Consider the following 22109-nt stretch of genomic DNA (forward strand, 5'->3'; position numbering starts at 1 on the left):
TTTATAAATGAATGCATTAACCCTCACATTAACCCATCATATGAGATGCTATTATATTAATATTTAGATTATCTAACCAGTAGGACTCACTGCTGATTGTGTCTGTTAACCCTGGTAAAAACAAAAAAAATGAAATTCTAATGGTTTCCACCACAAATGCCACTACAAACCATCAACTTCTAACAATTTAACCATTAACCATTCCTGTAGTGTGCTTTGGGACATATTCCATTAGGATGTAGTGGTTTTAACAAGTCACCAATAGAAGACCAAGACCATTACAGTTTCCACTGAAACCAATACAATTCCCATTAAAACCATAAAAACCATTTCAGATTCTGTGATGGTTTCTGTTTTGTTTTTAAGTTGTTGTTTTTTTTTTGTTTTTTTTTTGTTTTTTTTTTTGTTTTTTTCAGCAGTTGGGACAAAGTAATATAGAAGGGTTGATTTAATTAAGATTCCAATATACAGAACCCAGAATTAGGATGTTCAATAAAGTACAGAAACTGGTGACTGACAAAGACTTAATCCGAAAACAGTTTTGTTCTGTTCAAAAACACTATTGTATTTATTTTAGTCTGTAGAATGCTTTCTGCTCATTTATTTGAATTACACAATTTACTCAGCATTTATGAAACGCTTCCCTGTGGGTTTTACAGTCTACATATAGTCCAGTATAAGCGTGTTGTTCAGCATGTAATGGTATATCATCGCCAGCAGAGGGAGCAGAGAGCTAATGTTTAGTTGCAATATTATTATGCATTATTATAATGTTGCCAAAAAAAAAACGTCTGCTGAAATCTCTTTTTCATGAGCTGACAGAAACATCAGTCCCAATACAAACAGACAAACACCGAATACATGGGACAAATGTAATTATGTAAATACAGGAGGAGCTCTGACATCACTGTAGTTCAGAGATTCAGAGAAAGTGAAACTAATTTGATCAACAACAATATGGACGCTATGAACTAAACTCAAACTCTTTAAACAACAGAATACTGAGTCGTTCAAAGACCCCTCTGGACACATCTGATACTCACAGGTAAATTACAGAAATATAAGAGAGATTGTCCTGAACAGGTTTCTAATGGAACTGATCTGGTTTAGTAGGGTTTATATCAGACTGGAGTGAGTTGAACAGAAGTCAGATACTCCACTGCTTTAGTTGTTTACTGCACTGAAACTGTATAAGAATTGTATTAACAGTATGTCATTTGATTGGTCTTCATGCAAAGTTTGGTGTTTCTGTCATTTAGTCACAACATAAAGGCTAAAGAAACAGGAAGTAAATGACCTGCAGACAAACTGAGCACAAACGTGATACATATATACACACAGTGTGCATACTTATTATGCAACATATGTTTTTATTTATTAAGTTTACTGTTGAATAAGTACAATACTACAAGCAAATCTTCAACTTTATTTTGTTCTTAAAAAATTCTCTTTTATTTTGTTCTTACAACTTTCTCAAATATGTGTGTGTGCACAATTATTCAGGACTTTTTTAATCTATCAGTTATCTATTTATTTATTTATCAAGAATGTTTAAACAAATAAAAAAAATAGAAAACAAAATACCAAATTCAAATAGTATATTTATGTCCTTTCAAAGTTTTTAGCAGCCATTATAACTAATCCATATAATTAGTCAATGTCTTGATTTGTTCTTGATCAGTTGATGCTGTTTAAAGTTGTGTACTGTTTTCTCTCAATGTAAATCTCATGCTTAAGAAGGGCCTACAAGTTATCAGTTGGGTTCAAATCAGGTGAGGAAGGGGACCAAGACTTTATTCTGTCATCTTTGAAGCCTTTTCTGGCAAGACAATCAGTGAAATACTTGAATGCATGTGGTGGAGCATTGTCCTGCATGAAGACTATGGTCTTTCTGGATGATGCTGACTGCTTCTTGCACCACTGTTTGAAGAAAGTGTCTTCCAGAAATTCTTAATAGTTTTGGAAATCCATTTTTAGTCTGTCTGCAACCCAAAAAGGTCCAACAAGATCATCATAACTAATAACAGCCCACACCATTACACCAGCAGCCCCTGACCACTGTGCTGACGTCTGACTCGAGCTGGTGCTCTGTGTCCATCATTGAGCCAACCACAGGCCCAGCCGTCTGCTCTATTAAGTGCTACTCTCTTTTTATCTATCCAAAGACCTTTGAAAAATAGATTTTCGTGTATTTTTTGGCCAAATCTCAACACTTCAGCTTGTGATTTTTGTTAAGTGTGAGTTCGGTTTCAGCTTTCTTTACCTTAGCAAATTCTCTAAAAAGTAGGCATCAGGTACTTCTGGAGAATCCAGGGAGGTTGCAGTTCTGGAAAATGGTGGCACTGGAGTCTAAAAGCTTTCTGGTGGTTTCCTACTTAATTCTACTATTGCTGCCAATTTGCACCTTTTCTTTTCAACGCATTTTTTTGCAACCCTGCTGACTATTATTGACAAACTGGTTGATTGTCTGATGGTCATGCTTCATTAGTTTGGAAAAATTCAGAGTATTGTATTTTTCTGAAAAGCATTTTATAATTTTGACATTTCAGCATAAATTTAAGTCTCTTTTTATTTAATTTTTTTAAACTTTTTTACCCATAGCAAAAAATCTGCCTAATAATTACTTACATCTGAATTTAAAGTGTTTGCCACTTTAAGCCACACCTTTCCTCATTAACAATTGCACGTCACCAGAAAATAATAATTCTGTCATTTTTAAAATGAATATGATCAGAATATTCACTTGCATAATAATTATGCACACATTATATATGTATGTTTGTGTGTGTGTGTGTGTGTGTGTGTGTGTGTGTGTGTGTGTGTGTGTGTGTGTGTGTGTGTGTGTGTGTGTTTTGTTTGTTTGTTTTGGGGAGAGGGGGTTGTATGTTCTTTCTTTAATCTAAACAGCAGGTCATAGTTCAGATTGTTCAATGAGTTTATGAGTCACTCACAGTGCTTCAAATGAATTATGAGATTTACCAATTTATTATAAATATTGATTGAGTTCAAGTGATCTAATTTGGCTTTAAGGCTTAAAGGGAGAATATAACTTTTACTGTAAAGTGCATTTGTTTTTTTGTTTATTGTTTTGTTTTGAACATATACCTCCATGTAAGTCAATAAACCATTAAAGAATGAGTGCATGAACTACTTTTACTTTTCTAGGGTTAATGTTGAAAAAAACACTACCTAACTGTACATGATCTTATATATATATATATAGGATTTTCTCTAGACACTGTTTACATTAATCATGAAATTGTTTTTTAACAGTATTGAAGGAGTTCACACTAATCCTAAATAATGTCTCTTTCCAGTAATGTCATCCTCCAGTGGTCCTCTGTCTGAGGATCTTCAGTGCTCTATATGTCTGGACGTGTTCACTGATCCAGTCAGCACTCCATGTGGACACAACTTCTGCAAGACCTGTCTGAATAAGTGCTGGGACAACAGTCAGACCTGCAGCTGTCCATACTGTAAAGAAACATTCAAGCAAAGACCTGATCTCAAGATTAATACCACACTCAGAGAGCTTGTAGGTCACTATAAAAAGAAAACTCCAGAGAAAACAACTGATGTTCTGTGTGATTTCTGTGAGGAGAGAAAGCTGAAAGCCCTGAAGTCGTGTCTGGTGTGTCAGAGCTCTTACTGTGAAACTCACCTGGAGCCTCATTTGAGAGTGGCACGTTTGAAGAAACACAAACTGATGGATCCTGTGAGTAATCTGGAGGACTATATATGTCAGAAACATGAGAGACCTCTGGATCTATTCTGTAGAGATGATCAGACATGTGTGTGTTCTTTCTGCATTGAGAAAGACCACGAAAACCACAACACTGTTCCTATAGAAGAGGAGAGTCAAGAGAAGAAGGTAGAAGTAATTGTAGTTTTAAAGGACTGATATCATGACAATCAGATTTTATTTCATTTTGTGTAATTAAAGCTCATTATGAAAACATACTGTAAGTTTAATCTGTGTTATGATAAACAAGTCTGTGTTGTTCTCTCTATAGAATGAACTGATGAAGACACAGAAAGATGTGCAGCAGATGATCCAGGACAGAACCAAGAAGATTCAAGACATCAAGCACTCAGCAGAAGTCAGAAAAGTGAGTTCAAAATATAGTAATAAAAAATGTAAATAACTATTATATATCATTTAGTTTCATTAGTTTAGCTGTGTTCCACTCTGAAGAGCTCATCTCTATGCCATGATCCCTTTGAAGGGTTTACCCACTAGAGTTAGAGCTTTGAAGGAATAAAGGGTTTAGGGAACCAACTAATGGTTTCTATCGAACACACTTCTGTGCTGTCTTACAACATCTGTGTCACAAGTTAAACATGCACAAAGAATCAAGGGAGCATAAAGTGTCCATCACTTGAATCCTTGGAAATATTTCATTCTGAAGGGCCCTTTGAAGTGTCAAATGAAGAAGCATTAATATGAGTTTTGAGATGCGCACTGTGTATTAATAGTGGGGGTTTTACAGAGACTCTTTCTAAAGGTTACATTGTTACATCAGTAGGTGGCGACAAATAAACCTCTATGTCATTGATTTTGATTTATTCGCTCAGATGATTAATTTAAAAACAGGAATGAATCAACACTACAGTTTGTTGCGGCTTTGTTTCAAACTAGTATATTTAGGGGTACAAACAAGGATAATAATTTATCTAAAATGTAAGTTAGTTATCATTAACTTATTTATTTTATTGTTGTACACTTGCAACCACACTGATGGTCTGAATATCAACATGACTGTGACCTGATCACTTAGTAAAGTAATAGCACACCTCTCCTCAACATGATTGAAAAACACATGATTTGAGGAATCATTCAGTGCAAACAGTGGAGGATGAAGTTTAATACTTCAGTTGAGGGATTCTGAAACCCCTTAAAAACACATTTATGTATCTGGAAAAAAAATGTATGAGCAACAGTAACACAGATTCTTCTCTTAGTAAACACTGCTAATAATTTGTTGACTGTTTTGGTTGAGCAGAGAAACACAGAGAAGGAGAAAGCAGCCCATGTGGAGCTCTTCACTGATCTCATCCGCTCCATTGAGAGATATCAGACTGAACTGCTGGAGATGATGGAGGAGCAGCAGAAAGCAGCAGAGAAACAGGAGGAAGAGCTGATTGAAGAGCTGGAGCAGGAGATCACTGAGCTAAAGATGAGAAACACTGAGCTGCAGCAGCTCTCACACACTGAAGATCACCTCCACCTCCTACAGGTCAGTCAACATGATCTCTCTGATCAATCATAATGCAGTATATGACACCAGAACACTCCCCATGCTGAAGGATTTCTCCTCTCTCCTGCTGTAGATTCACTCATCCCTGTGCAGCCCTACAAACACCAGGAACTGGCCTGAGATCAGTATGAAGACTCATGAGAGTCTGGAGACTCTGAGGAGAGATCTGACTCAACTGAAGGACACTATAGATGAGAAACTCACACAAACTGGTACATCAATACATACATTGATCAGATAGAAACATGATGATGTACTCTATTCGTTAAATATAACATTAACTATACAGCAAAAAATATATATTTTCAAATATATTTTAATATTTTTGTACATATTTGAGCCATTGGTAAAAAAAAAACAGTTAGATTGCTGACAGCAATGACTACCAAACAGAAACCATAAAATAAAGTAAAATATACTAATTTAAATATGCACTTACAGAACTCTTACATAATTTTTCATTAAATGCTTTACAAAACAGGTATTTCTTGAAATATTCTGATGAGATACCTTAAGTTAAAAAAAAATGTAATAAAAAACAGGTCAAATGACATAAATCACAAAAGAATTCCATGGAAATGTTCATGAAACAATTTAACAGAAAAACAGTTTTTTTCATGACATTCTTTGTAAAATGCAATAACACATGGATTAGTTGATGTATATATATACATATTTGCATTAGTGAATACAAAATCATTCAATGGTGACACAATATTCAGATAAATAAATCAGCTTTTAACATCACAAAACAACCTATAGATTCACAAAACAAAGCTTTTGTTGATTGTCACCACTGTTGAGATTCATGCGCTGATTCTTGATGTCTCTGTGCATCTAAAACATAGAGCTTAATAGTCAATAGCCCCAGTAGTGAACAAAGCTAGTCTCTTAATGTGTTATTCTTAATATCTTCTTACTGATGAGTAGTTTTCCCTTGTATTTAATGCTTTAACAAACAGGTTTTTTAAACACAGAGTTAAAGCAGCCAGACAAAATCATTATAATCAAGAGTCAAGAGCTCAACTAATGCAAACACCAAAATTTAATATTTTCAACAAAACATCAACATCTGAAACTTTGTTAATTCTTGAAATGAACTTTTGTATAAAATTAAGTCAGACGGGTTTGTAATAAATGAAGATGCTCAGATCTTGAGAGATCTGATAGCGTTTATTCTTTTGGTGCAAGTCATTTGACTTTATTTATTTATTTTTAAGTTTAAAGAAAGTTTTGCACTTTATTTTACTTAAATTTAACAGTTTCTGATAGGGAGGTGTTGCTGCCAGTCATTTGACCATGTTTTGTTGTTGTTGTGGTTTTTATTATTTATTTATTTATTTATTTTTAAATAGTAAAATTTGGTGCCATTTGCACCATCTGGTGGAGATTTCATAAATTGTCACCATTATTTTTGTAATTTTACATACATTTCTATGAAATTTAAGAAAAAAGTGAAAAACTCTAAATAATACAGTATTTGTCTGAATAAAAATTATAATTACTGTAATGCATCGATAATGATGTAATACTTAAAATAACAGCCAAAATGTTAATTTTACAGATGCTCTTAGTAATTTTACAATGTTTTGCATAGAATTTAAAATGAAAATATATTAATATATTTAAAAGATGTATTTATATATATATATATATATATATATATATATATATATATATATATATATATATATATATATATATATTTATACATTCAAATACCAATAAATATATTTGCCAAAATATGTTTGAAAATACATTTACATGAATATATTTTCTACTGATTTATTTTTGGCACATTTCTGTATATTTTTTTATGTACATTTCTACATATAAAATACATTTTACAAAATATATACAAAAAACTGGCCAAAAATATATTTGCTCAAATATATTTTCTAGTAATATATATTTTGGCCATATATAAAATATTTTTAAAAAGCATTTTAAAAATAAAATTTGACCTCCTTTTTTGTCCAAAAAAAGCATTTTCTTGCCACAGAAATATATTTATAAATGATGGCTGAAACTAAATATATTTACTATTTCTAAAATATATTTCATTGAGCTTCACTGTTTGCAACATACACTACAAAAGCTTGTTTTTTTATGTTTTTAAAGAGGTTTCTTCTGCTCATCAAGGCTGTGTTGATTTGATCAAAATACAGAAAAAAAATGTAATGTTGGGAAATATTATGTTGTAAAACAATGTTTTTTAATTTAAATTAAAATGTAATTTACATCTTTGGGGTCAGTAAATATTTATTCTCTTTTTTTTAAGAAATAAAAACTTTTATTCAGCAAGGATGTGTTAAATAATAGAAAGTGATAACAAAGATTTATATTTTGAATAAATGCTGCATAATGATTTCTGAAAGATCATGTAACACTTAAGACTGGAGTAACAGCTGATGAAAATTCAGCTTTGCATCACAAAAATAAATTATATTTTAAAGAATATTAAAAAAAAACGTTTTTTATTGTAATAATATTTTGCAATATTACCATTTTGTTCTCTATTTTGATCAAATACAGTAAATGCAGCCTTGATGAGCTTTAGTGACTTCTTTTAAAAAAAAACATTAAAAATCTTACCAATCCCAAACTTTTGAGCAGTAATGTATATTTAGCATACATTTCAATATATTTTGGCCACAAATAAATATATGTTTTGCCATATGTTTTCTTGTCATTAGTGTCTAGAGAGCTGAAGTGGATGCAGCAGTATGCAGGTACAGTGTGACTCTATACTACACTAGTTTACATTCATACACTCACAGCTTCATTACTGCACTACAATAAAAAAAAAAAAAATAATTAAAAGATTAAATATTAAAAACAGCATCACAAAATGTGTGTATTGGTAGGTTGTGATGGATATTCTCTGTTTTCTCAGTGGATGTGACTCTGGATCCTGATACAGCTCATCCATATCTCATCCTGTCTGATGATGGAAAACAAGTGAGAGATGGAGACATTAGACAGAAACTCCCAGACAATCCAGAGAGATTTGATACATGTGTAAATGTCTTGGGAAAGGAGGGATTCTCCTCAGGGAGATTTTATTTTGAGGTGCAGGTGAAGGGAAAGACTAAATGGACTTTAGGAGTGGCCAGAGAATCCATTAACAGGAAGGGAGATATCACACTGAGTCCCAGTGATGGATACTGGACTGTGTGGCTGAGGAATGGAAATGAATATAAAGCTCTCTCTGATCCTTCTGTGTCTCTGTCTCTGAGAGTGAAGCCGCAGCGGGTCGGTGTGTTTGTGGATTATGAGGAGGGTCTGGTCTCCTTTTATGATGTGGAGTCCAGCTCTCATATCTACTCTTTCACTGGTCAGTCTTTCACTGAAAAACTCTATCCATATTTTAGCCCATGCACTAATGATGGAGGTAAAAACTCAAGTCCACTGATCATCACACCTGTCAATGATAATAAATGAATTTAAACTCCTCATATGAAAGATTAAAATAATGATTTTTATCATTAAAAGTCTAAAAGCATTATTTGCTGCTATTTTTATCATTTTAATATTAAAAATCTATATGCTATAATTAGACATTTTTTATGTAAATATATAATGTTTGTTCAATAATTATTTAACTTTTCATAAACATCTGTGCCATTTTTTCTGCCATCTCCACTTGTCAAAGTAAAATTGCTATCTATCTATCTATCTATCTATCTATCTATCTATCTATCTATCTATCTATCTATCTATCTATCTATCTATCTATCTATCTATCTATCTATCTATCTATCTATCATTTATATTGTAGCAAATTAGCTCAAAAGGGAAAATGTTGTGATATAACTGGTTATAATTAATTATGAATATTTAGCTCAGATCTTAGAATTAACTGTAGCAGAATCAATATTATTAGATCTGACAGTATAATCATCTATCAATTCAAGGAAAGATTATTTTTCTGTCCAAGAAAGAGTAACTTTCCTACTTTAGTCAGTACTAGCAGTAACTTAGCATGTAGCATGTAGCAAGATCAACATTCAGGGACTTTGAATTGTGGTCAGCACACAGAGACAATCAGTTGTGAATATAAGAGATTTAATAAATGAACTGCAATTTTCCCAGAATATACATTTATACTTGTGCATGATTTTGAAACGGTTTGTTCGAATCTGTTTTGAGCGTAATGTCTGTAAACCCCTCGCTTCCATAAGCTTACTCTGCTCTGATTGGTCAGCTGGACAAACCTGTTGTTGCACAGAGAGGAGTACTTTAGCAAGTTAGCGAGCGCTCATCTGTGTTTCCTAGTCTGTGGTTGATTTTGATGTCGCAACTTGAAATTAAAGCCATATAAAACATTGTTTTTTTTATTTTCAGTTGAAGAGTATTAACTAGCTCACATCAAAATGAACATTAGCCTCACAGGAAACACTGAAAATAACACTCAACACCTAACCACTCACAAGATGAAGTACTGATGTTAAATAAACAATGTCAAGATATGGTAAAGTCCATTATATTTAATATAGTGTTCATTGTGTTATAATTAATCATACTCTTAAAAGTTATAACCACAAATTTGTAAGTATTATAATGTATTATAATTGTTGTTATGATTATCCATGAGTTGATATAACATATTATATATTTTTTTTACGTTAAACATTTCATTTGCTTTAACTTGCTTTGCACAACCTCTTTCATTTCTATCACAGACAGGAAATTTATTACATTAAAATAATGACATATTTAATTATTCTTACATTTTAATGTGAAGTCAAAATCAATCCCAACTTTGCTTCCAAATGCATTGTGAGAACCTGTAACCCGAAATCACATGATCACTAACTAGAAATCACTTTCTTAAATTGATCATGACAGGAGTAGACAAGTTCAGTCCTAGAGAGCTGCTGTCCTGCAGAGTTTAGCTCCAACCCTAATCAAACACACCTGAACAAGATAATCAATGTCTTCAGGATTACTAAGACTATATGCAGATGTGATGGGATTCTACGGAGCCCCTAAAGGGACGTGGTGTTGGAAAAAAATGGGGTGGGTGGAAAAAATATTTTTCTAATTTTTTTTTTTTCATTCTCTTGCAAAACTTTTGCATTCCATCAACAAATGTTGCGTTTCTTCGCAAAGCTTTTGTGTTCTCTAGCAAAGATATTTGCATTCTCTCACAAAAACAGTTGAGTTTGGACAAACTTCATTTTACAGCCTGTAAGTCAGTGGTTCATACAGCGTCACAATAATTCACAATAGAGTGGTTCACAGAGTTTTATTTTGAACTTGGACTTTTTGAGTCAACTGTAACCTCAACATCAGACAGAACTGAATCCACATCACACCTCTATTGCATTTAATCATGCTGTAGCTGGGGTCTCAGTGACTGCAAACAGCTCACCCAAAATACTGTGGTTTGAAGAAATACAAACTGATAGATCCAGTGAGTAATCTAGAAGACTTCATATGTATAAATATATATATATATATACCACCACAGAATTTATATACTGTATAAATGATGTTTGTGTATGTCTTTGGCTGCCAGGGCATTACTTATATGGTTGCCAAAACTTTCTAAATTATTCTTAGTTCACTGCTGTGCCATATCTGTAACACAAATGGTCCAAAATTACATATCAAAACTGTATATCAAATTTATTGTCAGCATTAAAATCCAGAATAATCCTCTTTACTGTTTTAATAGACATTTGTGGGTTTATTGTGCTGTTAATACTTCAACACTGAGTGTTCAAATCACTAAGCGTAACAATGAACAATAACAATAATGATGATCGACTTAACAAATAGCATTAAATATGCTAATACTTTCACTATTGGGAGTAAATAACTAAATCTTAATTTTATAAATTAATGCATTAACCCTCACTTTAACCCATCATATGAGATGCTATTAAATTAATATTTAGATTTTCTAACCAGTAGGACTCACTGCTGATTGCGTCTGTTAACCCTGGGAAAAAACCCAAAACAAAACAGATATTCTAATGGTTTCCACTACAAATGCCACCACAAACCATCAACTTAAAACAATTTAACCATTAACCATTCCTGTAGTGTGTTTTTTTAGACATATTCCATTAGGATTTAGAGGTTTTAACAAGTCACCAATAGAAGACCAAGACCATTACAGTTTCCACTGAAACCAATACAATTCCCATTAAAACCATAAAAGCTATTACAAATTCTGTGATTGTTTCTGTTTTTTTTTTTTTTTTTTTTTTTTTTTTTTTTTAGTTTTTTTTTAGTTTTTTTTTTTTCTCAGCAGTTTGGACAAATTAATATAGAAGGGTTGATTTAATTAAGATTCCTATGTACAGAACCCAGAATTAGGATGTTCAATAAAGTACAGAAACTGGTGACTGACAAAGACTTAATCCGAAAACAGTTTTGTTCTGTTCAAAACACCTATTGTATTTATTTTAGTCTGTAGAATGCTTTCTGCTCATTTATTTGAATTACACAATTTACTCAGCATTTATGAAACGCTTCCCTGTGGGTTTTACAGTCTACATATAGTCCAGTATAAGCGTTGTTCAGCATGTAATGGTATATCATCGCCAGCAGAGGGAGCAGAGAGCTAATGTTTAGTTGCAATATTGTGATGCATTATTATTATAATGTTGGCCAAAAAAAAACACGTCTGCTGAAATCTCTTTTTCATGAGCTGACAGAAACATCAGTCCCAATACAAACAGACAAACACCGAATACATGGGACAAATGTAATTATGTAAATACAGGAGGAGCTCTGACATCACTGTAGTTCAGAGATTCAGAGAAAGTGAAACTAATTTGATCAACAACAATATGGACGCTATGAACTAAACTCAAACTCTTCAAACAACAGAATACTGAGTCGTTCAAAGACCCCTCTGGACACATCTGATACTCACAGGTAAATTACAGAAATATAAGAGAGATTGTCCTGAACAGGTTTCTAATGGAACTGATCTGGTTTAGTAGGGTTTATACCAGACTGGAGTGAGTTGAACAGAAGTCAGATACTCCACTGCTTTAGTTGTTTACTGCACTGAAACTGTATAAGAATTGTATTAACATTATGTGATTTGATTGGTCTTCATGCAAAGTTTGGTGTTTCTGTCATTTAGTCACAACATAAAGGCTAAAGAAACAGGAAGTAAATGACCTGCAGACAAACTGAGCACAAACGTGATCCATATATACACACAGCGTGCACTTATTATGCAACATGCTTTTATTTATTAAGTTTACTGTTGAATAAGTACAATACTACAAGCAAGTGTTCAACTTTATTTTGTTCTTAAAAATTTCTCTTTTATTTTGTTCTTACAACTTTCTCAAATATGTGTGTGTGCACAATTATTTAGGACTTTTTTAATCTATCAGTTATCTATTTCTTTATTTATCAAGAATGTTTAAACAAATTTAAAAAAAATAGAAAACAAAATACAAAATTAAAATAATATCTTAATGTCCTTTCAAAGTTTTAAGCAGCCAATATAACTAATCCATAGAATTAGTCAATGTCTTGATTTGTTCTTGATCAGTTGATGCTGTTTAAAGTTGTGTACTGTTTTCTCTCAATGTAAATCTCACGCTTAAGAAGGGCCTACAAGTTATTAGTTGGGTTCAAATCAGGTGAGGAAGGGGACCAGGACTTTATTCTGTCATCTTTGAAGCCTTTTCTGGCAAGACAATCAGTGAAATACTTGAATGCATGTGGTGGAGCATTGTCCTGCATGAAGACTATGGTCTTTCTGGATGATGCTGACTGCTTCTTGCACCACTGTTTGTAGAAAGTGTCTTCCAGAAATTGTTAATAGTTTTGAAAATCCATTTTTAGTCTGTCTGCAACCCCAAAAGGTCCAACAAGATCATCATTACTAATAACAGCCCACACCATTACACCAGCACCCCCTGACCACTGTGCTGACGTCTGACTCGAGCTGGTGCTCTGTGTCCATCATTGAGCCAACCACAGGCCCAGCCGTCTGCTCTATTAAGTGCTACTCTCTTTTTATCTGTCCAAAGACCTTTGAAAAATAGATTTTCATGTATTTTTGGCCAAATCTTAACACTTCAGCTTGTGATTTTTGTTAAGTGTGAGTTCGGTTTCAGCTTTCTTTACCTTAGCAAATTCTCTAAAAAGTAGGCATCAGGTACTTCTGGAGAATCCAGGGAGGTTGCAGTTCTGGAAAATGGTGGCACTGGAGTCTAAAAGCTTTCTGGTGGTTTCCCACTTAATTCTACTATTGCTGCCAATTTGCACCTTTTCTTTTCAACACATTTTTTTGCAACCCTGCTGACTATTATTGACAAACTGGTTGATTGTCTGATGGTCATGCTTCATTAGTTTGGAAAAATTCAGAGTATTGTATTTTTCTGAAAAGCATTTTATAATTTTGACATTTCAGCATAAATTTAAGTCTCTTTTTATTTAATTTTTTTAAACTTTTTTACCCATAGCAAAAAATCTGCCTAATAATTACTTACATCTGAATTTAAAGTGTTTGCCACTTTAAGCCACACCTTTCCTCATTAACAATTGCACGTCACCAGAAAATTATAATTCTGTCATTTTTAAAATTAATGTGATCAGAATATTCACTTGCATAATAATTATGCACACATTATATATGTATGTTTGTGTGTGTGTGTGTGTGTGTGTGTGTGTGTGTGTGTGTGTGTGTGTGTGTGTGTGTGTGTGTGTGTGTGTTTTGTTTGTTTGTTTTGGGGAGAGGGGGTTGTATGTTCTTTCTTTAATCTAAACAGCAGGTCATAGTTCAGATTGTTCAATGAGTTTATGAGTCACTCACAGTGCTTCAAATGAATTATGAGATTTACCAATTTATTATAAATATTGATTGAGTTCAAGTGATCTAATTTGGCTTTAAGGCTTAAAGGGAGAATATAACTTTTACTGTAAAGTGCATTTGTTTTTTTGTTTATTGTTTTGTTTTGAACATATACCTCCATGTAAGTCAATAAACCATTAAAGAATGAGTGCATGAACTACTTTTACTTTTCTAGGGTTAATGTTGAAAAAAACACTACCTAACTGTACATGATCTTATATATATATTGGATTTTCTCTAGACACTGTTTACATTAATCATGACATTCTTTTTAGACAGTATTGAAGGAGTTCACACTAATCCTAAATAATGTCTCTTTCCAGTAATGTCATCCTCCAGTGGTCCTCTGTCTGAGGATCTTCAGTGCTCTATATGTCTGGACGTGTTCACTGATCCAGTCAGCACTCCATGTGGACACAACTTCTGCAAGACCTGTCTGAATAAGTGCTGGGACAACAGTCAGACCTGCAGCTGTCCATACTGTAAAGAAACATTCAAGCAAAGACCTGATCTCAAGATTAATACCACACTCAGAGAGCTTGTAGGTCACTATAAAAAGAAAACTCCAGAGAAAACAACTGATGTTCTGTGTGATTTCTGTGAGGAGAGAAAGCTGAAAGCCCTGAAGTCATGTCTGGTGTGTCAGAGCTCTTACTGTGAAACTCACCTGGAGCCTCATTTGAGAGTGGCACGTTTGAAGAAACACAAACTGATGGATCCTGTGAGTAATCTGGAGGACTATATATGTCAGAAACATGAGAGACCTCTGGATCTATTCTGTAGAGATGATCAGACATGTGTGTGTTCTTTCTGCATTGAGAAAGACCACGAAAACCACAACACTGTTCCTATAGAAGAGGAGAGTCAAGAGAAGAAGGTAGAAGTTATTGTAGTTTTAAAGGACTGATATCATGACAATCAGATTTTATTTCATTTTGTGTAATTAAAGCTCATTATGAAAACATACTGTAAGTTTAATCTGTGTTATGATAAACAAGTCTGTGTTGTTCTCTCTATAGAATGAACTGATGAAGACACAGAAAGATGTGCAGCAGATGATCCAGGACAGAACCAAGAAGATTCAAGACATCAAGCACTCAGCAGAAGTCAGAAAAGTGAGTTCAAAATATAGTAATAAAAAATTTAAATAACTATTATATATCATTTAGTTTCATTAGTTTAGCTGTGTGGCTGTGTTCCACTCTGAAGAGCTCATCTCTATGCCATGATCCCTTTGAAGGGTTTACCCACTAGAGTTAGAGCTTTGAAGGAATAAAGGGTTTAGGGAACCAACTAATGGTTTCTATCGAACACACTTCTGTGCTGTCTTACAACATCTGTGTCACAAGTTAAACATGCACAAAGAATCAAGGGAGCATAAAGTGTCCATCACTTGAATCCTTGGAAATATTTCATTCTGAAGGGCCCTTTGAAGTGTCAAATGAAGAAGCATTAATATGAGTTTTGAGATGCGCACTGTGTATTAATAGTGGGGGTTTTACAGAGACTCTTTCTAAAGGTTACATTGTTACATCAGTAGGTGGCGACAAATAAACCTCTATGTCATTGATTTTGATTTATTCGCTCAGATGATTAATTTAAAAACAGGAATGAATCAACACTACAGTTTGTTGCGGCTTTGTTTCAAACTAGTATATTTAGGGGTACAAACAAGGATAATAATTTTATCTAAAATGTAAGTTAGTTATCATTAACTTATTTATTTTATTGTTGTACACTTGCAACCACACTGATGGTCTGAATATCAACATGACTGTGACCTGATCACTTAGTAAAGTAATAGCACACCTCTCCTCAACATGATTGAAAAACACATGATTTGAGGAATCATTCAGTGCAAACAGTGGAGGATGAAGTTTAATACTTCAGTTGAGGGATTCTGAAACCCCTTAAAAACACATTTATGTATCTGGAAAAAAAATGTATGAGCAACAGTAACACAGATTCTTCTCTTAGTAAACACTGCTAATAATTTGTTGACTGTTTTGGTTGAGCAGAGAAACACAGAGAAGGAGAAAGCAGCCCATGTGGAGCTCTTCACTGATCTCATCCGCTCCATTGAGAGATATCAGACTGAACTGCTGGAGATGATGGAGGAGCAGCAGAAAGCAGCAGAGAAACAGGAGGAAGAGCTGATTGAAGAGCTGGAGCAGGAGATCACTGAGCTAAAGATGAGAAACACTGAGCTGGAGCAGCTCTCACACACTGAAGATCACCTCCACCTCCTACAGGTCAGTCAACATGATCTCTCTGATCAATCATAATGCAGTATATGACACCAGAACACTCCCCATGCTGAAGGATTTCTCCTCTCTCCTGCTGTAGATTCACTCATCCCTGTGCAGCCCTACAAACACCAGGAACTGGCCTGAGATCAGTATGAAGACTCATGAGAGTCTGGAGACTCTGAGGAGAGATCTGACTCAACTGAAGGACACTATAGATGAGAAACTCACACAAACTGGTACGTCAATACATACACTGATCAGATAGAAACATGATGATGTACTCTATTCGTTAAATATAACATTAACTATACAGCAAAAAATATATATTTTCAAATATATTTTAATATTTTTGTACATATTTGAGCCATTGGTAAAAAAAAAAACAGTTAGATTGCTGACAGCAATGACTACCAAACAGAAACCATAAAATAAAGTAAAATATACTAATTTAAATATGCACTTACAGAACTCTTACATAATTTTTCATTAAATGCTTTACAAAACAGGTATTTCTTGAAATATTCTGATGAGATACCTTAAGTTAAAAAAAAATGTAATAAAAAACAGGTCAAATGACATAAATCACAAAAGAATTCCATGGAAATGTTCATGAAACAATTTAACAGAAAAACAGTTTTTTTCATGACATTCTTTGTAAAATGCAATAACACATGGATTAGTTGATGTATATATATACATATTTGCATTAGTGAATACAAAATCATTCAATGGTGACACAATATTCAGATAAATAAATCAGCTTTTAACATCACAAAACAACCTATAGATTCACAAAACAAAGCTTTTGTTGATTGTCACCACTGTTGAGATTCATGCGCTGATTCTTGATGTCTCTGTGCATCTAAAACATAGAGCTTAATAGTCAATAGCCCCAGTAGTGAACAAAGCTAGTCTCTTAATGTGTTATTCTTAATATCTTCTTACTGATGAGTAGTTTTCCCTTGTATTTAATGCTTTAACAAACAGGTTTTTTAAACACAGAGTTAAAGCAGCCAGACAAAATCATTTTAATCAAGAGTCAAGAGCTCAACTAATGCAAACACCAAAATTTAATATTTTCAACAAAACATCAACATCTGAAACTTTGTTAATTCTTGAAATGAACTTTTGTATAAAATTAAGTCAGACGGGTTTGTAATAAATGAAGATGCTCAGATCTTGAGAGATCTGATAGCGTTTATTCTTTTGGTGCAAGTCATTTGACTTTATTTATTTATTTTTAAGTTTAAAGAAAGTTTTGCACTTTATTTTACTTAAATTTAACAGTTTCTGATAGGGAGGTGTTGCTGCCAGTCATTTGACCATGTTTTGTTGTTGTTGTGGTTTTTATTATTTATTTATTTATTTATTTTTAAATAGTAAAATTTGGTGCCATTTGCACCATCTGGTGGAGATTTCATAAATTGTCACCATTATTTTTGTAATTTTACATACATTTCTATGAAATTTAAGAAAAAAGTGAAAAACTCTAAATAATACAGTATTTGTCTGAATAAAAATTATAATTACTGTAATGCATCGATAATGATGTAATACTTAAAATAACAGCCAAAATGTTAATTTTACAGATGCTCTTAGTAATTTTACAATGTTTTGCATAGAATTTAAAATGAAAATATATTAATATATTTAAAAGATGTATTTATATATATATATATATATATATATATATATATATATATATATATATATATATATATACATTCAAATACCAATAAATATATTTGCCAAAATATGTTTGAAAATACATTTACATGAATATATTTTCTACTGATTTATTTTTGGCACATTTCTGTATATTTTTGTATGTACATTTCTACATATAAAATACATTTTACAAAATATATACAAAAAACTGGCCAAAAATATATTTGCTCAAATATATTTTCTAGTAATATATATTTTGGCCATATATAAAATATTTTTAAAAAGCATTTTAAAAATAAAATTTGACCTCCTTTTTTGTCCAAAAAAAGCATTTTCTTGCCACAGAAATATATTTATAAATGATGGCTGAAACTAAATATATTTACTATTTCTAAAATATATTTCATTGAGCTTCACTGTTTGCAACATACACTACAAAAGCTTGTTTTTTTATGTTTTTAAAGAGGTTTCTTCTGCTCATCAAGGCTGTGTTGATTTGATCAAAATACAGAAAAAAAATGTAATGTTGGGAAATATTATGTTGTAAAACAATGTTTTTTAATTTAAATTAAAATGTAATTTACATCTTTGGGGTCAGTAAATATTTATTCTCTTTTTTTTAAGAAATAAAAACTTTTATTCAGCAAGGATGTGTTAAATAATAGAAAGTGATAACAAAGATTTATATTTTGAATAAATGCTGCATAATGATTTCTGAAAGATCATGTAACACTTAAGACTGGAGTAACAGCTGATGAAAATTCAGCTTTGCATCACAAAAATAAATTATATTTTAAAGAATATTAAAAAAAAACGTTTTTTATTGTAATAATATTTTGCAATATTACCATTTTGTTCTCTATTTTGATCAAATACAGTAAATGCAGCCTTGATGAGCTTTAGTGACTTCTTTTAAAAAAAAACATTAAAAATCTTACCAATCCCAAACTTTTGAGCAGTAATGTATATTTAGCATACATTTCAATATATTTTGGCCACAAATAAATATATTTTTTGCCATATGTTTTCTTGTCATTAGTGTCTAGAGAGCTGAAGTGGATGCAGCAGTATGCAGGTACAGTGTGACTCTATACTACACTAGTTTACATTCATACACTCACAGCTTCATTACTGCACTACAATAAAAAAAATAATAATAATTAAAAGATTAAATATTAAAAACAGCATCACAAAATGTGTGTATTGGTAGGTTGTGATGGATATTCTCTGTTTTCTCAGTGGATGTGACTCTGGATCCTGATACAGCTCAACCATATCTCATCCTGTCTGATGATGGAAAACAAGTGAGAGATGGAGACATTAGACAGAAACTCCCAGACAATCCAGAGAGATTTGATACATGTGTAAATGTCTTGGGAAAGGAGGGATTCTCCTCAGGGAGATTTTATTTTGAGGTGCAGGTGAAGGGAAAGACTAAATGGACTTTAGGAGTGGCCAGAGAATCCATTAACAGGAAGGGAGATATCACACTGAGTCCCAGTGATGGATACTGGATTGTGTGGCTGAGGAATGGAAATGAATATAAAGCTCTCTCTGATCCTTCTGTGTCTCTGTCTCTGAGAGTGAAGCCGCAGCGGGTCGGTGTGTTTGTGGATTATGAGGAGGGTCTGGTCTCCTTTTATGATGTGGAGTCCAGCTCTCATATCTACTCTTTCACTGGTCAGTCTTTCACTGAAAAACTCTATCCATATTTTAGCCCATGCACTAATGATGGAGGTAAAAACTCAAGTCCACTGATCATCACACCTGTCAATGATAATAAATGAATTTAAACTCCTCATATGAAAGATTAAAATAATGATTTTTATCATTAAAAGTCTAAAAGCATTATTTGCTGCTATTTTTATCATTTTAATATTAAAAATCTATATGCTATAATTAGACATTTTTTATGTAAATATATAATGTTTGTTCAATAATTATTTAACTTTTCATAAACATCTGTGCCATTTTTTCTGCCATCTCCACTTGTCAAAGTAAAATTGCTATCTATCTATCTATCTATCTATCTATCTATCTATCTATCTATCTATCTATCTATCTATCTATCTATCTATCATTTATATTGTAGCAAATTAGCTCAAAAGGGAAAATGTTGTGATATAACTGGTTATAATTAATTATGAATATTTAGCTCAGATCTTAGAATTAACTGTAGCAGAATCAATATTATTAGATCTGACAGTATAATCATCTATCAATTCAAGGAAAGATTATTTTTCTGTCCAAGAAAGAGTAACTTTCCTACTTTAGTCAGTACTAGCAGTAACTTAGCATGTAGCATGTAGCAAGATCAACATTCAGGGACTTTGAATTGTGGTCAGCACACAGAGACAATCAGTTGTGAATATAAGAGATTTAATAAATGAACTGCAATTTTCCCAGAATATACATTTATACTTGTGCATGATTTTGAAACGGTTTGTTCGAATCTGTTTTGAGCGTAATGTCTGTAAACCCCTCGCTTCCATAAGCTTACTCTGCTCTGATTGGTCAGCTGGACAAACCTGTTGTTGCACAGAGAGGAGTACTTTAGCAAGTTAGCGAGCACTCATCTGTGTTTCCTAGTCTGTGGTTGATTTTGATGTCGCAACTTGAAATTAAAGCCACATAAAACATTGCATTTTTTTATTTTCAGTTGAAGAGTATTAACTAGCTCACATCAAAATGAACATTAGCCTCACAGGAAACACTGAAAATAACACTCAACACCTAACCACTCACAAGATAAAGTACTGATGTTAAATAAACAATGTCAAGATATGGTAAAGTCCATTATATTTAATATAGTGTTCATTGTGTTATAAATAATCCTACTCTTAAAAGTTATAACCACAAATTTGTAAGTATTATAATGTATAATAATTGTTGTTATGATTATCCATCAGTATATATAACATATTCTGATTTTTTTTTAATTTTTTTTTTTATGCATTATGCACTCATGATAATGCCTTAGAAATACCCTTATAAAAGTATGGACTTCACAGAAAGTGTTATTGTTTTTTTTTTTTTTTTTTTTTACATTAAACATTTAATTTGCTTTAACTTGCTTTACAAAACCTCTTTCATTTCTATCACAGACAGGAAATTTATTACATTAAAATAATGACATATTTAATTATTCCTACATTTTAATGTGAAGTCAAAATCAATCTCAACTTTGCTTCCAAATGCATTGTGAGAACCTGTAACCCGAAATCACATGATCACTAACTAGAAATCACTTTCTTAAATTGATCATGACAGGAGTAGACAAGTTCAGTCCTAGAGAGCCGCTGTCCTGCAGAGTTTAGCTCCAACCCTAATCAAACACACCTGAACAAGATAATCAATGTCTTCAGGATTACTAAGACTATAAGCAGGTGAGGGTTTTTTCAGGGTTGGAGCTAAACTCTTCAAGACTGTGGCTCTTTAGGACTGAACTTACTCCTGGACCATCACATGTTTCCTTAGCAACGGATTTCTGCAAGGGCCCTTCATCAAGGGATCGTCAACTGTTCACTTTCATTTGGAATGTTCTTACAAATGGTGTCTCCTTCCTGAAGTGCCCTTTAATTATATAAATAATATAGGATAATCAAAATAAATAATTTTCTCTAAAAGCCAGACGATTTTATTCGAAAAAATGTATCTTACTATGTAGTGCCCTTTAATTTGGAGCATGAGAAACTGGCAATAATATCCAACTGCAGACCCGCAGCAGCACCAGTTTCAGAACCCCAGCCACAGAACCGGAAGTGAGGGGTGGAGCTTACGTTCTTATCAGAGCAGCGCCACCCACGGTTATGGAGCGTAATTTGCTTTTATTTCACAAGAAACATTATACTTTATTTGTGCATCTTACGATATATTTAACATTTAAAAAATATTTATTTTTTATTTAAATTTAAATATTATATTTAAATATTTATTTTAATATTATTGTATAAAGGTGTTCTTTCATTGCATTACACAAGTTATTTTCTGTTCATGATATTAAAAATAATGCTTGAAACTTAAGGCATTTTATATTAAATATGCTTTAATCACAACATGACAAATAAACATTTACTCCAAAGCAAAGAACATGCATCA

General features: G+C 32.6%; 2 protein-coding genes across 2 annotated transcripts; both read left to right on the forward strand.

Annotated features, from left to right (window-relative positions):
- Window positions 1-948: 948 nt before the first annotated feature.
- LOC141347470 (E3 ubiquitin-protein ligase TRIM39-like) lies at window positions 949-9589 on the forward strand. The gene is made up of 7 exons (XM_073852489.1): window positions 949-1045; window positions 3318-3871; window positions 4014-4109; window positions 5004-5237; window positions 5332-5470; window positions 7955-7990; window positions 8155-9589. The coding sequence occupies exons 2-7, from the start codon at window positions 3320-3322 to the stop codon at window positions 8700-8702; spliced, it is 1605 nt and encodes a 534-aa protein (XP_073708590.1). The 5' UTR covers window positions 949-1045; window positions 3318-3319; the 3' UTR covers window positions 8703-9589.
- Window positions 9590-12072: 2483 nt separating this feature from the next.
- LOC141346394 (E3 ubiquitin-protein ligase TRIM39-like) lies at window positions 12073-20653 on the forward strand. The gene is made up of 7 exons (XM_073851250.1): window positions 12073-12152; window positions 14418-14971; window positions 15114-15209; window positions 16113-16346; window positions 16441-16579; window positions 19051-19086; window positions 19251-20653. The coding sequence occupies exons 2-7, from the start codon at window positions 14420-14422 to the stop codon at window positions 19796-19798; spliced, it is 1605 nt and encodes a 534-aa protein (XP_073707351.1). The 5' UTR covers window positions 12073-12152; window positions 14418-14419; the 3' UTR covers window positions 19799-20653.
- The last annotated feature ends 1456 nt before the right edge of the window (window positions 20654-22109 follow it).

The sequence above is a fragment of the Garra rufa genome, chromosome 12 (assembly GCF_049309525.1).
Source record: "Garra rufa chromosome 12, GarRuf1.0, whole genome shotgun sequence".
NCBI lineage: Eukaryota > Metazoa > Chordata > Actinopteri > Cypriniformes > Cyprinidae > Garra > Garra rufa.

Excerpts from the sequence above, each read along its gene's own strand:
- LOC141347470 (XM_073852489.1), top strand. The coding sequence starts at position 3,320 with ATGTCATCCTCCAGTGGTCCTCTGTCTGAGGATCTTCAGTGCTCTATA. Across the intron at positions 4,110-5,003 it reads ACTCAGCAGAAGTCAGAAAA|AGAAACACAGAGAAGGAGAA; the intron begins GTGAGTTCAAAA and ends TTGGTTGAGCAG. Across the intron at positions 5,471-7,954 it reads TGAGAAACTCACACAAACTG|TGTCTAGAGAGCTGAAGTGG; the intron begins GTACATCAATAC and ends TCTTGTCATTAG.
- LOC141346394 (XM_073851250.1), top strand. The coding sequence starts at position 14,420 with ATGTCATCCTCCAGTGGTCCTCTGTCTGAGGATCTTCAGTGCTCTATA. Across the intron at positions 15,210-16,112 it reads ACTCAGCAGAAGTCAGAAAA|AGAAACACAGAGAAGGAGAA; the intron begins GTGAGTTCAAAA and ends TTGGTTGAGCAG. Across the intron at positions 16,347-16,440 it reads ATCACCTCCACCTCCTACAG|ATTCACTCATCCCTGTGCAG; the intron begins GTCAGTCAACAT and ends CTCCTGCTGTAG.